Below are 22,678 nucleotides of genomic sequence, written 5' to 3'. Positions count from 1 at the left end.
AATATAGGCAAACAACACAGGAATGCAGGGGCAAGATTAGAAAGGCAAAGGCACAAAATGAGCTCAAACTAGCTACGGGAATAAAAGGAAACAAGAAGACTTTTTATCAATACATTAGAAGCAAGAGGAAGACCAAAGACAGGGTAGGCCCACTGCTTAGTGAAGAGGGAGAAACAGGAACAGGAAACTTGGAAATGGCAGAGATGCTTAATGACTTCTTTGTTTCGGTCTTCACCGAGAAGTCTGAAGGAATGCCTAACATAGTGAATGCTAATGGGAAGGGGGTAGGTTTAGCAGATAAAATAAAAAAAGAACAAGTTAAAAATCACTTAGAAAAGTTAGATGCCTGCAAGTCACCCGGGCCTGATGAAATGCATCCTAGAATACTCAAGGAGCTAATAGAGGAGGTATCTGAGCCTCTAGCTATTATCTTTGGAAAGTCATGGGAGACGGGAGAGATTCCAGAAGACTGGAAAAGGGCAAATATAGTGCCCATCTATAAAAAGGGAAATAAAAACAACCCAGGAAACTACAGACCAGTTAGTTTAACTTCTGTGCCAGGGAAGATAATGAAGCAAGTAATTAAGGAAATCATCTGCCAACACTTGGAAGGTGGTAAGGTGATAGGGAATAGCCAGCATGGATTTGTGAAGAACAAATCATGTCAAACCAATCTGATAGCTTTCTTTGATAGGATAACGAGCCTTGTGGATAAGGGTGAAGCGGTGGATGTGGTATACCTAGACTTTAGTAAGGCATTTGATACCGTCTCGCATGATATTCTTATCGATAAACTAGGCAAATACAAATTAGATGGGGCTACTATAAGGTGGGTGCATAACTGGCTGGATAACCGTACTCAGAGAGTTGTTATTAATGGTTCCCAATCCTGCTGGAAAGGCGTAACGAGTGGGGTACCGCAGGGGTCTGTTTTGGGACCGGCTCTGTTCAATATCTTCATCAACGACTTAGATATTGGCATAGAAAGTACGCTTATTAAGTTTGCGGATGATACCAAACTGGGAGGGATTGCAACTACTTTGGAGGACAGGGTCATAATTCAAAACGATCTGGACAAATTGGAGAAATGGTCTGAGTTAAACAGGATGAAGTTTAACAAAGACAAATGCAAAGTGCTCCACTTAGGAAGGAAAAATCAATTTCACACATACAGAATGGGAAAAGACTGTCTAGGAAGGAGTACGGCAGAAAGGGATCTAGGGGTTATAGTGGACCACAAGCTAAATATGAGTCAACAGTGTGATGCTGTTGCAAAAAAAGCAAACATGATTCTGGGATGCATTAACAGGTGTGTTGTGAGCAAGACACGAGAAGTCATTCTTCCGCTCTACTCTGCTCTGGTTAGGCCTCAGCTGGAGTATTGTGTCCAGTTCTGGGCGCCGCATTTTAAAAAAGATGTGGAGAAATTGGAAAGGGTCCAAAGAAGAGCAACAAGAATGATTAAAGGTCTTGAGAACATGACCTACAAAGGAAGGCTGAAAGAACTGGGTTTGTTTAGTTTGGAAAAGAGAAGACTGAGAGGGGACATGATAGCAGTTTTCAGGTATCTAAAAGGGTGTCATAAGGAGGAGGGAGAGAACTTGTTCACCTTAGCCTCTAAGGATAGAACCAGAAACAATGGGTTTAAACTGCAGCAAGGGAGGTCTAGGTTGGACATTAGGAAAAAGTTCCTAACTGTCAGGGTGGTTAAACACTGGAACAAATTGCCTAGGGAGGTTGTGGAATCTCCGTCTCTGGAGATATTTAAGAGTAGGTTAGATAAATGTCTATCAGGGATGGTCTAGACAGTATTTGGTCCTGCCATGCGGGCAGGGGACTGGACTCGATGACCTCTCGAGGTCCCTTCCAGTCCTATAATCTATGAATCTATGACAGGCCGGAGCTGGACCCAGTATCGCTGCTGCCCAGAGCTGCATGGAGCTGTGAGTACTGGGGCTTGGGGCTCTGCATTGGGAACAAGGAGGGAGGCTGTAGCTAGTTAAGTGAGGAGATGGTCGCTCTGTGTGGCTTTGCAGAGAGAGGCAGAAGAGGGCACCGGAGGCGTTTTCTGGGGAAAAGTTCACTGGCGCCGAAGACAACCAGGAACACCCAAGACAACCAGGAACACCCAAGACTCACCACTGGACTGGAACTTTGCTCAGGACTCCTGAACTCTGTGTGCAGACACATTGCTCAGTGTCTGCCCTTCCAGACTGCGCTACCACTGGGCTTGTGGGGCCTTGGCTTGGATGCAGCCCTGTTTTACTACTCCCACTATATTTCCCCTTGTTGTTTTTCTCCTCTCATCCCTCTGTAAATAAATATTTCCCTTTATTATATCCATTGTACTTTTCCTGTGGGTGTGTGTGTTCACTCTGGGGGGTTTGGAACAGGTGCCCCTGGAGTGGAAGGGATTTCTGCTGCATTCCTGCGCGCGCCACCTCTTGGCCAAGGATGCCTGCAGAGCAGACTCCAATTTGGTCACGGGAGCATTAAAGTTACACTTGTAGCTAATGACTCATTTTCAGAACATTCTTCAGTAGGTTTTATTCCAAAAACACTAAAGTTTTGAGAGTGCCCAGGTTTGGAATAGCTGTGGAGAAATCTGCTGTGGAGATCAATGACAGATTCATGCCAATCAACATGGGTTTATGGAAAACAGATCTTACCAAACTAACGATACCTTTTTTGGAGAAGATTACAAGTTTTGTTGATAAAGAGAATAGCGCTGATGTAATATAATTAGGTGTCTGAAAGGCATTTGACTTGGTACCCCACAACATTTTGATTAAAAAACTAGAATGATATAACATGGCACAGTCAATGGGTTAAAAGCTGGTTAACTGATGGGCCACAAAATGTAATTGTAAACGGGGAATCATCACTGTGTGGATGTCTCTCTAGTGGGATCAGTTTTTGACCCTATGCTATTTAACATTTTTATCAGTGACTTGGAACAGAGCATAAAATCATCACTGATAGAAGTCTGCATATGATACAAAAATTGGGAGAGTGGTAAATAAGGAAGAGGTCACTAGTAAAGAGCAATCTGGATTGCTTGGTAAACCGGGGGCAAAGAATATTGGTTTTAATATGACTAAATGTAAATGTATACATCCAGGAAAAAAATTTAGGCAAGACTCACAGGATGGGGGACTCTATTCTGGGAAGCAGTAACTCTAAAACAAATTTGGGGTCATGGTGAATAATCAGCTGAATGTGAGTTCTCAGTGAGACACTGTGGCCAAAACAGCTAATGTGATCCTTGAATGCATTATCAGGGGAACCTCAAGGAGTCAAGTAGGAGCAGAGAGGTTATTTTACCTCTGTACTTGGCACTGGTGAGACCACTGCTATAGTTCTGTGGCCAGTTCTGATATCTGCAATTCGAGAAGGATGTTGATAAATTGGAGAGGGTTCAGAGAGGAGCCACAGGAATGATTAAAAGGTTTACAAAACCTGCCTTATAGCGATAAGCTAAATAGATTGAGCTCCCTGAGAAATGGTTAAGAGGTGACTTGATCACAGTCTAAATACCTACATGGGGAACAAATATTTAATAATGGGCTCTTCCATCCAGCAGAGAAAGGTATAAAACACAATGCAGTGGCTGGAAGTTGAAGCTAGACAAGTTCAGACTGGAAATAAGGCATAAATTTAACAGTGTGTGTACTTTTCTAGCCATTAAAGCTAAGCCAGCCACGCTTGTGAGCAGAATTTACACCCCATAGATGTGATTACAACACTACTTGAATGTTACTAACACAGACAATCTGGCTTACAGAGCAGTAACTTTAACACTTACGAAGAAAAGATAAGACGGGGGTGGGGGGGAAATGAGGGACAAGCTCCAAGTTTGAGTAATAGAATAAGGAATTTTTCCACCTTTAGGTTGTCAATTTATATCTATCCCACATTGTACTAAGCTCATGTGATGATGGTTCAGTATACTGTATGAAATGAGTTGGAGTTCTCAGTCCAGCAATGAGTGAATAGCTCTTGGGATCACAAAATCACTACCAGAGTTGCTAGTAATTGGTATGCTTGACTGACCACAATTTAAGTAGCTAGACCTAGGTTTGGATGGGCATGAAAAATTAAAACTTTCCAAGCCACGTTTGAGGTCTATTGTCCAGGCAGCACATCTACCTCCTGTGCTGTTTTTAGCTAGAGTCTCCAAAACATCAACTCAACCCCATCCACAAATGCTAACATTCATTAAATAAGACAGCTAGAAGTGGAAACTAAAGTACTCTTGATCACTTACAAATAGATGAAGCAGAAAGGCAGTTGTCCTTGATGGTGCTCTGCAAATATGCTGCAGTACTGGGCCTTAAGTTTCTGTATTCACTTAACCCTGGCATTTAGGCCAAGAGAAGAGCCAAACTGACAAAACAGAGGTCATGCCAAAATTCAGAACCAGGCCCCATCCATGCACACAGGACTTGTTACTGCTACCACAAAGCAGACAGAATGTTTAGAACACTTTTTTTTTTTTTTAAACTTACTTTAGAGGGACACAATCAACTTGAAACTACTCTTTTTAATTAACTAAATTCCAAGTACAGGCAGTCCTCAGACTTACAACACAATTGGTTCCTAAAAACTGCATTGGAAGTTGAAATGTCATAACTCAACCGCAATCCACTCCATTGTGGGACCGAGCGTCAAAGTCGAAACCAACTGTCGTAAGTTGAATCAGGGTGTCAATTCAGAAACGTCGTAAGTCAAACATCAAAGTCGAGGACTGCCTGTAATATACCTACTCCCTATGTTCCCCTGCCAATGTTTGTGATTTTACAGTCATTTTCCTACTGAAGATTTCCAATGTTGCCATGTAAAAAAAGCCCATACAAACACGAACTCAAAAAAAAAAAAATTAAGCTGACTATACACAGAGTGCTGTTAAGTGCATAAAACAAAGAACTGAGTACATGTTCTACTAGGCTTGCAGATGGTATATTTCTAAAGTTACCCTAACAGTAGGTAAAAAGGTTCAATCACTGCTGTTTCCACTTCCCACCCCCTAAATACCTATTTCAGATTGTGACCTATACCCAAATGCAAGACACAAAAAGATCCAGGTGACAGTGGAACCAATTGTACTGTGTGTGTTCTACTACCCCAGAACAAAGGAAACTAACACCCTCTTTTCAGAGCTACACTGATGTCAAAGAAGGTTGTGTGGAAACCTCACAACTGAGGCTTCAGAAAACCCGCAAACTTGCTGTAAATTCCACTTCCCTCCCCCTCTACATTCAAAGCTGAAGACTCCTTTGGAGTTTGTCACCATCTGGGTTTCTGTTTACAGCTGTGGTCGCAGCAGAAGCAATGACGGGATGCTGCCAATGCAAGCCTGGTCCAAAACGCAGGGTTGTAAACATACAATCTCATGTGAGGAAATTTTTTTTTATTGTTTAATTCCAAAAGGCAGCTGTTGATTTTAAGACTAACTCAGGAGCCCTGCAGCTCGAACACCACAACACTGAATCCGAAAGCAAAACCCACTCTCAACAAGAGTGACGCTGACTTTTGTCCAACTTGGAGAAATGCAAGAAAGAAAAGAGCGTACATAGTGAGTAACGAGTCAACTGGATTAGTTTTGGTCTTACCAGTTTCAGTCATCTATGGTGTTAACAGCACAAGGGATTGGTTTACAATCATTTCACAATTGACAACATTCCTCAAGGACTTCCCAAATCACAGAAGCAGCACCACCAGTAGCCAACATTTGTATATGGAATAGCCCTACTTCAAGGCTTTGAGTGTTGGACTGGAACCAATATAAATATGGTATCTCCCAGCTGTCCCATGGGAAAAGTGATTGTGACCTTACTGACATGAACTGTGACCGTATAGATCATCCTATAATTGCACCAAATCTTGTACAAAGGAAGTCAAGTAAAGGACAGTTTGTAATTTGCTGGTTATGATTATGCGGTCTGTATAATTTTTGTATTTGAAATTATGAATATTGGCTATGTACTTGTATCTCAATGTGTTTGATTCTGAGTAGCATCAATGAAGCATTTGGTCAGCTTCTGGAGAAAGGACTATTCTGAGTATGTGCCCAATCAAGAAACACTTAGCTGGGGGGAGGGATAGCTCAATGATTTGAGCATTGGCCTGCTAAACCCAGGGTTGTGAGTTCAATCCTTGAGGGGACCATTTAGGGATTTGAGGATAGCTCCTGCTTTGAGCAGTGGGTTGGACTAGATGACCTCCTGAGGTCCCTTCCAACCCTGATATTCTATGACAATGGACTTTGGGAGACACCAATCCGCATCTGAGCTTCCCTGGGAACGTTCAAACTAACATGTAAACAATGGCATCGGCCTGCAAAAAGCAGAATCATTCAGGGACTGTGACTTGCCCAGATGGCTACAAACTCCATCTTGTTGCTGTGATTTTGCACAAAAGAACAAAGGGGTTTCCGCCCACAAGAGAGAGAATATAAAAGTCTCTGGAAGCCCCTCCATTTTGTCTTCAACTGGCTCAACAGATGGCCTCTCTACCCCAAAGAGATGCTGAAAGTAACTGGAACAACGGACTGTGACTACGGGGGTGTGAGTGACTGCTCGACCCAGGCCATAAACCACATTGTTGGTCTGAAAAGGACTGGGCCCAAATTAGGAAGGAGTCTAGTCTGTGAAAGAAGCTTACTGGAACATCTCTGAGGGTGAGATTTACCTGGATTCAGTTTCCAACCGTATTAGGCTTAGATTTGCGTGTTTTGTTTTATTTTGCTTGGTAACTTACTTGGAACCACTTAAATCCTACCTTTTATAAAAATCACTTTTGCTTATTAATTAACCCAGAGCAAGCAATTAATATCTGGGGGAGCAAACAGCTGTGCATGTCTCTCTATCAGTGTTATAGAGGGCGGAAAATTTAGGAGTTTACCCTGTATAAGCTTTATACGGGGTAATATGGATTCATTTGGGGTTTAGGCTCCCAGAAAGACTGAACACTGGGTGCTGGAAAAAAGTCCATTAACTGAGAAGCCCCTGGGCTAAGTGAATCTTAGTTTCTGTGAACTGCAGGGGGGCGTGGCCCAACCTCTTGGTCTGTGCTATAGCCGACTGGTGTGTCTAGCTTAGCAAGATGGGAGTGGAAGGAAGCCTTCTCTGGCAGGGGTGTTTGTTCTCAGTTGTATCCCAGCACATTTAGTGACAGTCTTGAGGGAGTTTCTGTGACCAAACCCGTCACAGAGATGACTTACATCGACCGTATCTTAAAGGCCAGTAGCCTGCAACCCTCACTAAATTCATACTAGCTCTCACTGCATCCACTTAGGTTCTTGTCTACACTAGGAAAATTAGGACCTATAAAGTCACCCCGAGGCAGTTCTGTTAGTGGTTGCAACAGTGGAAATTCTAGTTTATGCAGGCTTTGGGTGTTTTTAACCACTACTGTCCAACTCTACTCTGCACAGGGTTGTATGCCTCATCCTCCACTGGTACAGGTAGCACCAGTGGTGAATTACAGGTCCTAATATTGCCAATTCAAGTACAGCTTTAGGATGCTTCAGTGAGGCACTGCTGCAAACAGAAATATCACACTGAAAATCCATTTGAAACAGGAAGGCTCAATGTCTTTGAAATGGAAAATGAAAAAGTTGAAAGAGCTTTTTTGTGGGCATTTGACAGTGTCCTGTTTTGTATGGCTTATTAACTCAATCACCAATGAAGTATCACTATGCCTTAAAGGTTTTCATTTAGCTTGTTAAGCAGACAGCTGTAGTGCAGATGTAGTAAAAAAAAATGCTGTCAGAGTATTTTCATTCAGTTAATGCTGCACTGAGAATATACTTTACAGTCAGACAGGAGATGGAAACTCTCTGGCATGTGTTAGAGAAAGAGTTGTTGAAAGTATGAAATATACAATTATGTGGGGATAAATTTGTGAGCAAGCATGTTTAACAAAATGAATACAGTAGCAAGATATCAAAATCGGGGATCCTTTTATACATGACCATATAGCATTAAGAGATGTTCGTTTCTAGAGCTGATGATTCCAATGGAATTTTAAATTTGAGTTTGTTTTTCCTTGTGTTCAGAGCTAACTGAAGGTGCTTTGACCACAGTATTTCAAACACCCCACACTACCAGATAAGAATGTTTATTTATGAAGCAACACTGGGGAGGAGAAATGCTAAAGAAACCAGTTTGACAGGATTCCCAAAGGTAAACAACTACTTAGTTGTTCCCAAAATGAATGAAGAATGAGAATATAATACTGTCTAAGGAAATTCAGGGGTCCATTTACAAATAGGAAGCACTGTAGCAATATGGACAAGGAAAATCTATACAACAGATATCCCTAAACAGGATAGGGAGAGGATAGTATTCAATTACCTACTTCTTAAAAGTAACATGAGCTACCAGTTTTCTGCAGACTTATTCTCCTGTGCCAGATGGAAAGGACAACAATAGGCCAGGATTCCACTTCTAACCAGCAACAATTGATGCCATAACAGCTACTAAAACAGAACTAAAACAGTGTACACGATGCCTCAGATAGGAAACATGAAATCCTGAACTCAGGGCCTAGTAAGCGAGTTCCTAGTAAGGAGGAATGGCTTTTCAAGTATTTGTGAGGGTTGGAACCATCTGACTAACAGGAGGCAAGGAAACCTAGTGCCACTACAAAACTCTAGGGGTAGACAATGTCAGATTTATTTCTTACCATTTTAGTTCTCTCAGAGCCCTCAGCTTCTGGGGAAACAGAGACCAAAATGTACTTTTGTTTGTTTGCTGAAAGTGCTTAAACAAGCCAAACTTGCTCCCAGCAGCAGATGTGCTCGACACCAAACCAGCTGCTGCCATCTTCTTCCCAAACCTACAAGGAGATTTCATGCCATGCAGCATAAAATGGACACAATCCAGGTAACAATTGCTTCTTCATACTCAGCTGTTGAGAGGGGGGGGGGGGGGGGGGGCAAGAGGGTGGTATACAGAAGAAGCGCTCACTAGCTTACATACTAAAATGGACATAAATGAGAAAGCCATCTGCCCTTAGACATTGCTACAAAGCAACCTAAATGATATATTCCTCATTAAAAGGAAAAATAAAGAACGAACAGAGACTGGAAGCATTTGAGAACTCTGATTGAACAATATTAGCATTGTGAACCAGCCTGAGGGATTAGAAGGAAAGGATGCAGCTGGGTTTTCTTGGAAATTGGCTGCCAAGGATTTTGAAACAAAGACGAGAATGACCAGATAAGTGTTGAAAGATTTTTTTTTTTTAAATCCATGTTAGAAGACCAAAAGCTTGAAGCACACGATTATCGTCATCAGCAGGAATTAAGGCAGTCACTTCACCTGACACATACAAGAAATAATCTTTTCACCCTAATGTCATGCTGTTGAGCTACAGTCTAGGGCTGACTCACATGGTCTCAGGAAAAAAAAAAAAAAAAAAAATCTAGATGTGTGCACCAAGCAGCAGGAGATGACTATTCTACCCACAAACTGTGGGTTGCAGCTACCAGGAAGTCATTTGTTCTGTGACATGAAGTCAGCTGGGAGGACAAACACTTATTTAAGAGTACAAAAGGAATCTCAGCATCTGACAACAATGAATGGCAAATAATTTTACTGTCTTGATTTTAAGAGTGGAAAGGAATATTATGCATGCAATTGGTTGTTTAGCTGTTTAGGTGTGTAATGATATAAGCAACTTGGAAAACAATCTTAATATGACATACTTCTAACTATGAATCATTTCTTGCAGATGAAAATTGTTGTACAAAAAATATTTTTGATTGTAGTGAATAAAATACCTCCCAAGATGACCCTGCTGCCCTTTGATTACTGAAGACAATAGTACCATTCTTCTAGAGTCATTCCATTGGGGGAAGGAAACTTTTCCCAAGTAAACATCCACTTTATTTTATAGAGAATATTATCCTATAGGTATGGCAAAGGTTAACTACAGTAAAAGATGTATAACCTCAGAATTACGAATACCAGAGTTACGAACTGACCAGTCAACCACACAACTCAGTTGAAACTGGAAGTACACAATCAGGTAGCAGCAAAGACAAAAAAAAAAAAAAAGTACAGTACAGTGTTAAACGTAAACTACTAAAAAAAGGGGGGGGGGGAGTTAAAAACATTTGACAAGGTAAGGAAACTGTTTTGGTGCTTGTTTCATTTTACATTATGATGGTTAAAAGCAGCATTTTTCTTCTGCATAGTAAAGTTTCAAAGCTATATTAAGTCAATGTTCAATGGTAAACTTTTGAAATAACAACCAGAATATTTTGTTCAGAGTTACAAACAACCTCCATTCCTGATGTGTTCATAACTGAAATTTTACTGTAGTTGTAAAATTGCTGCTAGTATAGTGTCTCTTTAAGCACTTTCATAGCTAAGAGGCTGAAATAACATAGGATTACATTTTAGCAAGGAAATCAAAGCCTGAGAATTGATGATTGGTTTGAAGCTAGCTCAGGTTCTAGCGAAGTGCACCTGACATAATAGAAAAGAACACTGCCTCAAAAAGCAGCTGGCCTAGACTCTCACCACACACTTGTCCCCTCAAACTCTGCTCTGAAACAAAAAAACTAAAAGCCACAAGCCTTGATTAAGACTTAAAATCAAATTAGTATCTTCAAGCATTCTCTGATAGCATTCCGATGAGAGATTAACAGAATTCCAAGATGGAGTTTATGCATTATATAGAAAGCTGCAGTTTGGCATTATCAATGCAAGTCCTAAATTTTTCTGTCAGTAATTGGGAATTTTTTTCCTTGTAATAACCTTTTCAAATTCTTTCCATCTCTTTTCTTTAATCCATATTTTGACCACCACCAGATAGAAAAGCAAAGCTGAATCAGTTTGAATCAGACACTTATCTACCCATATTAGGCATTTCATATGTACCCATCACCATATAATCAAGGCCTGAAGAAACTTTCTACCCTGAGCAAAGGAACAAAAAAGGAATTTAAAAAGGGTAGGGAACTCAGGCCTGATTCTGCACCTTTAAAGTCTATAGTTTTGCCTCTGACTTTGGTGAGCACAGGATCAAGAATAAATCTGAAAAGATACACTTTCTCTCTCCCCCCGCCCATCCCCAGATTTCAACTAGTGCAGCTATAATCTGAAAAGGGACTCTAAAAACGGCAACATGAGCACCCAAGTTCCTTTCAGCTTAGGGTTACCATATGTCCGGATTTTCCCGGACATGTCCGGCTTTTGGGGGCTCAAATCCCCGTCCGGGGGGAAAATCCCCAAAAGCCGGGCATGTCCGGGAAAATCGGGAGGCTCGGCCGGGGCCTCTTTGTGCGGGGCCGGGGGCATGGTGCTGGGCCGGGCCCGCGGGGCCGGGAGCCGGGCCCGCGGGGCTGGGAGCCAGGAGTGGTCGGCCAGGGCCCGAGCCGACCCAGGCTGGAGCCGCCGGGGGCCAGCCTGGGCCGCGCCTCCTCCCCCCCCACACTCCCCCTTACCTGCTTCAGGCTTCAAGCAGGGGAGGGGGCGGAGACTTTGGGAGGGGGCGGAGTTGGGGCGGGGGCGTGGGCGGGGCTGGGGGCGGGGCCCCCGGGCGTGTCCTCCATTAGGAGGCACAAAATATGGTAACCCTATTTCAGCTTATTGAGTCCACAGCAAGTTTCTTCAGTCTACAAGTAAACAGATTTTTCTAATTGCCATCCCTGCAAACATGACTAACTGATCTGCAAGCTAAGCAGTTAAATTGAGCTGTAGGCCAAATTATTGAACATTTATATGGGGTAGCACCTAAAGCCACAATCAGACCGGGGCCCACTATGCTATGCATTGTAAAGACATAAGGACAGTCCCTACCTCAAAGGGCCCCAGTTTTCGAAGATCCAAATCAACTGAAACTGGCTTCTAAATAAGCCAAAAATAGACTTGTCAGCCCTCCCCCCAAAGAGCTTATTAAGGCTCAGGGGGGGGCCCTTAGAAATCCCTGAAGGGCCCATGGATCCCCAGTGATCATAAGGCTAGCAGGCAGGGAAGGCCCTTACCCCAACCCACAAGCACAGCCAATGATCATATTGCCCCCCCCCCAATCTCTGCAGTAGCTAAGCACCTCTCAAAGCTTAGTGAATTTAGCCTCACAACACCCCAAGGAGGTAGAGAAGTAGCCCCACACATTTTACAGAAAAGGAAAAATTGATGCACAGAGAAGTTAAATGACTTGGCCAACGTCACGCAGGAAGTATGTGGCAGATCCAGGAACTGAAATCTCATTTCCCAAGTCCCAGTCCAGGGACTTGACAGACAAGCTGTCCTCTGCACATTCACTAGAAGGGCAGAGTTCTCTATGCCAGTCTCAGACACACAGACCTGTCTTGCTACCCAGCCCATGTTTTCCAGACCCCTTGGTCTCCACTTTCCCCTTCTTCTCTGCACAGCAGAGTTCCTGGGCCAAATGCCAACCTCCAGCAGTTACTAAACTCCCCTCACAACAGAGAGGTCCAGGACTCCCACATCCCTTCAATACTCCTCATTTCTCACTACACAACTCTACTTTCTGTCCCCTCCCAAACACTACTGAGTTTATCTACCCCACAACATTGGGAGGTAGGGAGATATATCCATTTCACAGGGTGGAGGGGGAGGGGCAATCCAGACAGCTTAAGACAAAAATTAGCGGCAATCTTCAAAAAATTCTGATTTAAATGGACTTGCCAACTTCATAGATAAAGTCTGTGACAGAGTGATGGTCAGAAACCAAGTGCTCATCCATTTCTTTAACCAGAAGGACCTCTTTTTCCTGCAGTTCCTTTCCTCATTCATGCACTCAGAGAGATCTGTTTTTGATACTATACACGTCTCCACCTACTTTGTCCATTTTGAAAAGGGATGCTTTTAAAGTTTAAAAAAAAAATCCCCATATTCCTAATACATATATTCCATAATAAGAATCTCTTTTAATAAGGCCTCTCTCATTTCAAAAGATAAAGTGACTCTCATTTTCAGCTAACTGTCAATAACCATAACTTCTCATGATATAATTTGGATATTTGTTGGAGTATTCTGCCTCTAAAGTGCTTTTCCTGCCGCAGGAGAGAGAGATCCATGTCTGCTGGAGTTCCTCTACATAGAATGTTTTATTACCAATGATATAATGCCTGTTGAAGAGGGGAAAAAGCAGACTAATCACTATGGTAGATTTTCAACCAACCCAGCTGAATGTTTGAGGCAGCTGAATCATTAAAGTTAATGGAAGTTTTGTCACTGACAAAAGAATAAGAGGGAAAGTGAAGTTTTGTATCACCCACACACTTCATTTAGCAGTTCAGAGGCAAGCTAGGCATTGTGAGTCTGTCTCTCTCTTCCACGCACGCACACACCCAAAACGTCTCTCACTGGACTTCTAGTTCCATTCCCAAAAAGCAAACACCAAAAATAAACAACCTTTTAAACCTTTGAAAGTTGTTACAGTGGCAGTACAGATGGAAGAAAAGTAAGTGCCATTCACATTTAGATGATGTAAGAATCCACTTGTTTTCATATACTTCAGGGGGAAATATTAACTCATTATGTAACTAGGAATCTCCTTTCACAAAGACAGACAGAGAAGTTTGCAGAATTAAGGTTCACCACAGATTTTTATATGTTCTCCCTAAGTTAGATTCTGGGGGCACTGTGATTTAAATCTAACTACAATAAGTGAAATCAAACAGAACAAAATACAAATGTATCAGCAGTGATTCAAGAGGAACTTTAATCAAGAAGTCATAAGTCAGACTATACTCTAGGCACTCATCTATCATATAAAACAATGACCCATAAGTCTTGAAATAAGATGCTTTACTCTGATGGAATAACAAAAAAAAAAGCCCATGTTCTCCATTTCACAGACTAATGTGCAGATCCCTGGTTCTTTGGTTATACCTTTATGTTGTAAGCTGCGCAGTGGATACAAAGAAATGTGAACTGGAGAATACAGAGTGAAACCACACCCAGGTGCAATTTCACCAGGAACATTGCCTTCTGTTCTGGGAACCTCATTACAAGAGATGTTGACAAATTGGAGGAAATTCAGAGAACAGCAACCAGAACTGATTAAATGGGCTGGAGGAAAGATAAAAAGTACTAAATATGCAAAGCTTGACTAAGCAACAGCTCATGTGGAAGTAGAAGAGAAGCAATATGGTTACCCAAGAAATATCTGAAGGATGTAAACATCAAGGGCCAGGGTAGATTATAACAAGAGGATCTAACTAGAAGTGATGGGATATAATACAAGCTCATTATCCCAAAAAAACACCCACAGTAAGATGTGTTAGGATGTAGGCCACTCCCAAGAGAAAGCAAAAAAGCCCTATTGCTTGGCACATTTAAAACTAGACTAGACAAACTGTAGGGGCTAATCTTTCATTTAACTTCGGTGGATAAATCACATTGTGTAACAGGGCCTTTTCCGTCTCTATTTTTTCTTATTCTATTAAGGGGGAGAAGCCTCCAACCAGTAATCTTTTGGATCAAAAAAATTTTTTTTTTCTTCAAATCACAACATATAAAACAAAACTTGTCAGAATACAAAGTTCCTGTTCCACTTTGCTGCAATGATTTACACTGGTTCATTGTGCATTGCATAAAAACCTTTTCTGTGTTTTAAAATTTGTCGGTATTTGATTAGCATCCCCTTGTTTTTGTATAGTGAGAACATAGGAACACCCAATTAACCCTCTCTATACCATTCATTTTATACAACTATTACATCCCCTCTTATTTACTTCCTCTCTGAACTCAAGTTTTAAGCTGTTTAACCTCTCCCCATAATAAAGTCTTTCCATGTCTCTAATCTTTGGCATCACACATTGTGGACCCCTCTTATTTCTCTGTAAATTTTTTTGAAATAGGGTGACCACAAATGAATGCAGTATTCCATGTGAAAGCATGTTTTTGATTTATGTAATAGCATTATAATATATTCAGTATTTTTCCTCTCCCATTCTTTATCCTAACTTTTCTTTTTAAAGACACAAACACAATACTTAATTTTTTAAAATAAAGCTGTCCCAGGTTTTTAAACCATAACCACATAAGAAATTTAGTAATGTACACTGTATGACTAGTTCAAATTATTCCTTCTAATGTATATTGCCTTGCTTTTGACATCAATTTCATCTGACATTGTGCTATCCAGTTGCACTGCTTTATGTTTCTCTAGAGTTCTCACCGTGTTCTCCGGCCTGCACTATCCTAAACAATAGTATCATTGTCAATTGTTGCCATCACAAAGTTCATCCTTTTTTAAAGGTACCTCTCATAGTACAGATCCATGGGCTACTCTACTACTAACTTTACCATTTTGAAAATTGACAGTGTATTCCTGTTCTTCGTTTTCCCTCTCTTAACGTCTAATCCATGATAGTATTTTACCTCTCTCTCCCCATAACTACAAAGTTCCTTTAATAGTGTCTTTCAAGGAACCTTGGCAAAAAACTTTTGAATACCTTAATTAATCATATATACCAGCTCTCCTTTATTCACTATTTTGAGGACATGCTCAAAAGAATCCTAATAGATTAGATAGACATGATTTTTGTCACAAAAATCAAAGCTACTTTGTCCCCCTACTTTGATATTTATCTAGGTTTTATAACTAAATGATTGCATCAATCAACTAATCTGGCACAGCAGTAAACTCAGCAGTTTAAATTCCAAGTACCATCCCCTTGCACCTTCTTTAAAGATAGCAAAAGATAACTATACAGGAGGGCTGGAGGTATGTGTATCAATTTTTATTAGATACTGCAAGTTTTTGTAGCCACTCCATACTTAAGTTCCTTCAGAACTCTTGAGTGAATCCTGGTTCTGATTACTTGTTTTCCTTAAAATTTATCAGTTGATTCCAGTGCCTCCTCTTTTACGTCTCAATCTATTTCAGTACCTCATCTTTAGTGGGAAAAGCAGGTCTCTCTCTACCATGCCGCATGGTGATAGCTGGTGCAAAGAAGTCATTTCTCTTCTCTGCGAGATCATTATCCTCCCTAATGGCTCCATTTACTCCCTGGTAATCCAGTAGACCTACTAATGGTCTTGAAAATGTCCTGGTACTGGGGGGGGGGGGGGGGGGGGGGAGGGGTGTCTCCCCTTATACCGTCTAATTTCCACTGTATGTTCCTGTCCATTAGCTTCACCTAGGCTGGATTTCCATGTTCTAAGGATACCAAATAACTGCCTGTCCCTTTCCATTTAGCCATACTGTTTTTCCTCGCCCTCCTGCTTCCTTTTTTATTCAGGGGTATGCATGCCATCAACAACTCCATTATGGATACTTAAATAGCCTCTCAACGTATCACATGATTTTAGTTTCCTCACATTTGATTTTAGTGCTAAAAAAAAAAAAAAAAAAAAAAAAAAAAAAGCTTCCTTTGTTTTTAATCTCTCTAGTAAATTTCAGTGTCATAATGCTAGTTTGTTACTGTCAACTGTTACTACAAGGCCATTGAGCCTAACTACACTATGGTCCCTATTATTTACTGGCTCAACTAAAGTTATTTCTTGAACCAATTCCTGCACCTTACTTGGGTCTCAGTTCTACGTTCCAGTACTTGCTGTTCCAGGAAGTAAATGTTGAAGGTGTCAAGTAATACATTTCTATATACAAGCTATACACCAACAGTGGTTCTCAGCCAGGAGTCCGGGGGCCCACGGGCAGGTTTCACAGGGTCCGCCAAGCATGGCCAGCATTAGACTTGCTAGGGCCCAAGGCAGAAAGTCAAAGCCCACTGCACAGGATGCAGCCCTGAGACCTACCACCCAGGGCTCAAGCCGAAGCCTGAGCAACTTAGCTTTACGATGCCCCTGTGATGGGGGCCCTGAGCAGTTGCCCTGCTTGGTACCCTTCATTGCCAGCCCTGGTTTTTATATCCAGAAAAAACAGTTGTGGCACAGCTGGGCTGTGGAGTTTTTATAGTATGTTGGGGGGGCCTCAGAAAGAAAAAGGTGAACCCCTGCCCTATAATACATTTCAGCGTTGTCACTGATCATGGGGGGAGGGATAGCTCAGTGGTTTGAGCATTGGCCTGCTAAACCCAGGGTTGTGAGCTCAATCCTTGAGGGGGCCATTTAGGGATCTGGGGCAAAAATCTGTCTGGAGATTGGTCCTGCTTTGAGCAGGGGGTTGGACTAGATCTCCTAAGGTCCCTTCCAACCCTGATATTCTATGCTCATGCAGAAGGAACAAAGCAGGATCTTCAGATTTTTTTTTTTTGGGGGGGTGGGCGGGGAACACAACAGATAGACTTAAAAAAAGAAGAAAACTTGTTAACTGAGCACATTTGATCTAGGATCATAAGACAGAATAAAAACAGAACCCTGCATTTTGTCTCATGTTTAAAACGATCGTTTTTCAAAAGACACTGCATTGGTATAAGCTGGTACACTGATCAGACAGTAATAAATAGCACTAAGAATAGATGATGCTAGAGAAATTAAAGTATCTCAAAGTGCTTTACAAATTTTAATTAACTAACATCCCTAGGAGGTTGGTGTTATTCCCATTTTACAGAGAGGAAAACTGAAGTACAGAAAGGATGGGAGACTTGAGCAAAGTGATACAGCGATAACTCTTAATCTTAAAATGAATTTGTAATTAAACTTAAACTTGATTGCACAGTTAGCAAGTGCAAAAAAACCCACATATTTGTAGCACATAATCTGTATGCCCTTATGTTCTATTGATTTGGATTGCTTAGTATAGGAAGACTATCATGTGATTATACATAGTTAAACAAGTTAAAATTGCTAGGCTCCATTTTAATTTTCATCCCCAAGACAACAACAACAAAAGTTGTGAGCAACCTGTAATGTTAATGGGTTTACCAAATATATTACCAAAACTGAGGGCCATGTTTGGATGGAGGGACTGTCTGCACCCTGTTGTAGGAATTGTCTTGTCTCTAGAAAGAGACAAGACAGGGAATACACACCTGAGGGCAAGGAATTCCAAATCCCTCCTCCTTTTACTGTGGGCTTGAGTGTTTCATAATTTTGCGCCACTTTGTCCAAAACATTTGCTACTACATATTAGAACTACATTTTAAAATGTTTGCAGTAAATGTTTCATAATGAAGTTCACTGTATTTAAGTTCTGGTAGTATTTTGCATTAGTTATGCATTCACAGGTTGAGTGTTTATATTTCCTTATAAGAATATGTTTAAGCAAAGAAACCTCCACTCATTTCTGAAGTAGCCCGCTAGAAGAGTTTATTAAAATTCTGCAGTTTGCAAGGGGAGGGAAGGAAGAGAGTCCTACAGCTTCTACAGTAGTTTTCCACAGATTTTCATTGGGACGTGGTTTACAACTTGTACTTCCAAGAACAATTTAAATATGTGGATGGAAACGTAATGCCACAACTAGAGGTTAGGACTCTGGCTTGTCCCTCGCTCTTGTAGCGAGCGGAGAGGCGGATGGGGCAGTGGGAAGAGCACATGGCTCTTCAGCAAACCCTCTCACCAACCCAAGAGTTTTGGAGTTTGGGGGGAGGGCAACAAAACAGAGTAATCTTTCATTCTCTGAAGTGAAGGTTTCGTTACTACTTTATCTTTTGGGGGCTGTAAGAGGCTATGAAATTTTCAAATAGATGACTTAAGCCTAGGAAAGCAAACGCTCCTTCCTATGAAGCTACACAGAAGTGTAATTTTGTTTATAACTTTCCTTCGTCTTTGTCATTCCTATTATGCTACCTATTTAGGCATGTAACAAGTTGGTAACAGACTTATACACTATCCCTTAACCCAGTATATCACAGACTTGAGTTCCCTTCCCTTTTGTGACTCACAAGGAAAAGACATGTTGGCTTGTTGCTGCTTTTATATGGATATTTTTTCTAAAAACAATTAGAAAGCAAGATTACAGACAACTTCTCTCCCCCAGAAGTTCAACATATTGTGTGCTGTTTCACGGCGAATTATATCTTTATGTACCAGGTCCGTACAGAAGACCAGGTAAATCTCCTCACTGGATAAATACTCAATCTTTTTAAGATGCATTTTTGTGTGTATGTAATGTCATTTTGAATACAGTCTTAGGCCTGGTCTACACTAACCCCCCAATTCGAACTAAGGTACGCAACTTCAGCTACGTTATTCACGTAGCTGAATTCGACGTACCTTAGTTCAAACTTACCGTGGTCCAGACATGGCAGCCAGGCTCCCCCGTCGACTCCGCGTACTCCGGTAATCCTGCTCGGCGCGAGGAGTACGCGGAGTCGACGGGGGAGCACTTCTGGGTTCGATTTATTGCGTCCAGACAAGACGTGATAAATCGAACCCAGAAGTTCGATTGCCTGCCGCCGAACCAGCGAGTGAGTATAGACAAGCCCTTAGGTTTATGTAGGTATCAGTACAAACCAAAAATGAGATAGCAACTGACTAATTTCTTCCTCCTTGTAGGAAACCTCAGCTGCTAATTCACATTTTGGGTCATACCAGATGACTTCATATTACACCATACCACATTTGATCTGCTACAAAGGGATATATCAAAATCCAAACTCACCATAGTACAATAGAAACAAGAAAAAGAGAGACACACACAAAGTTGTATCCAACAAAAACTGAGCTACTTAATACCTACTATTGTGTTTAACAAGAGCAAGCAGATACAGGAAATATAGTGTCCACAAACACTAGCAAATGGCCTAAGTTAAATTGGATTTGTAACATTTCATTAGCAAACATGTGCTTGAACTTTAGCTCATTTTGATTTTTCTTCTTTGGTCCATTTGAAGCACTGCTTTACCTACTTCTTACTATTTGCCTCAATCTCATTTCTAACAAGCAAGCTTTCAAAACTCCCAGTTGTCAAATTTTACTTTATTTTCCTCAGGAAGGTGCCTTATATGATAAACATGCAAGTGTTTACCAATTGTCACAATTCTGAGGTGTAAGGAACCCAGAAAGATACAAGCTTATCAAGGCCCCATTGTACACACTCTACCTAAATACTCGGCTTATATGAATAATCTGAAGAAGTTGGCCTGGATAAGCAAAGAGGTCTAAAATGCAATGGCAGGGTTCATAAATTAATGCATCAACAAATTGTCTTTCATAGAGCTGGGAGCCCACTCGCTCAGAAATTCTACAAGTAAAGAGGGGTATGGGTATATTACAGGTTCTCTAAATAATAACGGTTTAAATACATCAGGCTGAGAGGTCAAGCTACCGAAAACAGATGCAAAGTAAGAAGGACCTACAAACCCATAACTAGCAAACAAAATTTTCCCCATCAAAACATAAGAGAAAGGACCAGAAATCATAGGAAATGTGAGTGGCAATTTAAGACATTTTAAAAATAAGGGTATCAGTCTGTGTCCAAAATTCACATGAAATTAGAACAGCACTTAATTTGCCATACAATACCACATGCTACAATACCTAAGCACACAGGAGGAGCTCAGCACTGTGCAAGTGTAATGCTGGCTTTTGTCAATTTATTGACCCCCCCCCCCCAGAGTTATTATACTGATCAAAGTCAACAGGAGCTTTGCCCAAGTCAGGACTACAGAAGAGGGACCTCAAGCAGACCCTTAACATTATTATAAACACACTGCTGGAAAATACATATTGAACGTTTATTATAGGAGATGTAATACTGAAGTCTTATAGTACATAAGACTTACAATACATATACACCATTTTTATGCACAAAAGAGAAACATACCTGAACAACAGAACAGAGTGTTCCTTAGCAGGAGTGAAAAGAGTAACCATTCACAGGCACCTCGGCCTAAGTGAAATACAGATGATAAATTAATTTTACCTGTTCTGCGCCATAAACTGTAGCAAACTGAACAAACTCCTCTATCCGCACAAAGCCATCCCCATCTCGGTCTAGGGCATCAAACACAGCTCGGAGACGGGGCTCCTCTTCTTGACAGCCTGGAGAGTCATTAGTTATGGAATCAGGCTGGGCAAACTCCGGGGGCTGGCTCAGGTTGCTAGAGGAATGGAAAGTGGGGAAAAGGTCCATGTCCTTGTCAATCTGGGACAAATCCTGGGTACTTAAGGAAAGTGTCTCCTGGCAGCTTTGGGATATGTAATCTTCTGTGTCTTTAGTCCAAGGGGAAGTGGGAGTGAGTCCTTCAGAGTGGTTCTCCTCCTGGGAGGTCTCCATTCTTAAGTAAAACTCCCCTTCTGCTTGCAGGATTTCGCTGCTTTCAGGAAAGCTTTCTCCCTTGTTTGAATCCTCTGGACTTAGCCCAGCACTCCTGAGTTGTAAATCCTGAAAAGGAGAAGAAACAGCCTGGTCCAGCACAAGAGAGAAGAACTGCTCCTCCAAATCTGTGATCTGAGCAGAGGCCAGTGCACCCTGCACCAGAGAAAGGTTCAAATCAAAATCACTCTGGGGGCAACCATGATGATTATCACCTGCACCTGACTCTTGTTCCAGGTCGCTGATTGGGTCGGTCGTGTCTTGGTCCAAGAGGTCGTTCTCCTGCTTTTCCATGCGGTATAAATACTCAATGGGCCTATCTGAGAACAGCGTAGGATCTAGCTTGGATAGCTTCATCTCCCCCAAAACCTGCTCTAGCACCACTGGCCCGCTCTCCATCTCTTGTAAAGAGGGCCCCAGGAACAAAGGGGCGTCCGGGGGCGTCTCTCTGGGGACCAGTACCAGGTCTGGGCTAGGCAGCTGCCCTCTCTGCTCCATGATGAGATACCTCCCATTCTGCTCGGCAAACAGAGTCAGCAGCGATGCCCGCTCCGATTTGCTCCCTGGGTCTGAGAGAGTCATTAACAAATCCGGCTCCATTTTCATCAGAAAAAAATGAATTTAATACAAATCACAGCGGCTGCTCAGACCCTCCTAGACACAAAGGGCTGGGTTTGTGAGCGATCACTGCCCTGCCGTCTCCCCGCGGCAAAGCTCGGGTCTCCCGGAGAGCCCACCACAGAACCGCTGCATTGCTGCGGCTCCTGGGAGCCTCCTCTGCAAACGGGAGATGCGCTGCTGCCATTTGCCTGCATCCATCTTCTCCATCCCTCCGGCCTCACATCCCAGGAGGCGGCGGCGGCGGGCCAGCAGCTAAAGGAATCCCAATGGGGAGGAAAAGACAATCGCAGCCACGCACGAATCGAAGGCGCCTTGATGGCTGTCCGACAAAGCCTGCAGCCCGGGCTCAGCCCGCACCCCAGGGCTGCCCCCGCCAAAGAACCGGCGGCGTCCCCTGCAAAGGATGGTGCTGCTAAGCCACCAGCTCACGGAGGACCTGCTGCTCCGGCATCCCCGGGCTAACGGGGGACAGAGGCGGGCTGTGCTGTAGCACCGGGCTGTGCTCCCGGCCCTTCTTGTGGCCCGGAGCGCAGGCTGCGCCCTTCGAGCTACTCCGGGACCTGGGCTCCCCCGGCGGCCGGGGAGAGTGCGGGGGTGCTAGGGGTCCTGCTCCCCAGCTCCGAGGGCTCCCGCCTGCGGCTGGCTACAGCCTCTGCTCTGGCAGCCGGCTGGGCGGGCCGATCTCCGCGCTGGCCGGCCTGGCTCCGCCTGCAGCCCGGGGAGGGCTTTGTGTCTCCGGGCTTAGGCTCCTCCCGCGCCCGGCGACAGGGGCGGGACTGTGTTCGCCTCCGAGCGGGCGTCCCAGGCCTGCTGGTGTGGGGAGCTGTGTGTGTCCGTGTGGTCACCCGCGGGGCTCTGGGCTGGGGGTAGCTATGTGTGTGTGTGTCTGTGCTGCCCCCCCCCCCCC

General features: G+C 42.7%; 1 protein-coding gene across 2 annotated transcripts in view; it reads right to left on the bottom strand.

The window, feature by feature from the left end:
- RAB11FIP3 (RAB11 family interacting protein 3) overlaps positions 1-22,457 on the bottom strand; it is a 200,103-nt gene extending 177,646 nt beyond the window's left edge. Inside the window, exon 1 of one of the 2 annotated variants that reach the window (XM_034783026.1) lies at positions 20,758-22,457. In XM_034783026.1, the coding sequence (XP_034638917.1) occupies positions 20,758-21,756 (999 nt within the window). In that variant the 5' untranslated portion in view covers positions 21,757-22,457. The remainder of the gene's footprint in view (positions 1-20,757) is intronic. The other variant, XM_034783027.1, reaches the window with a different exon arrangement.
- Between the last annotated feature and the right edge of the window lie 221 nt (positions 22,458-22,678).

Source organism: Trachemys scripta, chromosome 10, assembly GCF_013100865.1.
Source record: "Trachemys scripta elegans isolate TJP31775 chromosome 10, CAS_Tse_1.0, whole genome shotgun sequence".
NCBI classification, from domain to species: Eukaryota; Metazoa; Chordata; order Testudines; family Emydidae; genus Trachemys; species Trachemys scripta.
The sequence above is the reverse complement of the archived record's forward strand: the minus strand, read 5'-3'. Positions and strand labels throughout refer to the sequence as shown.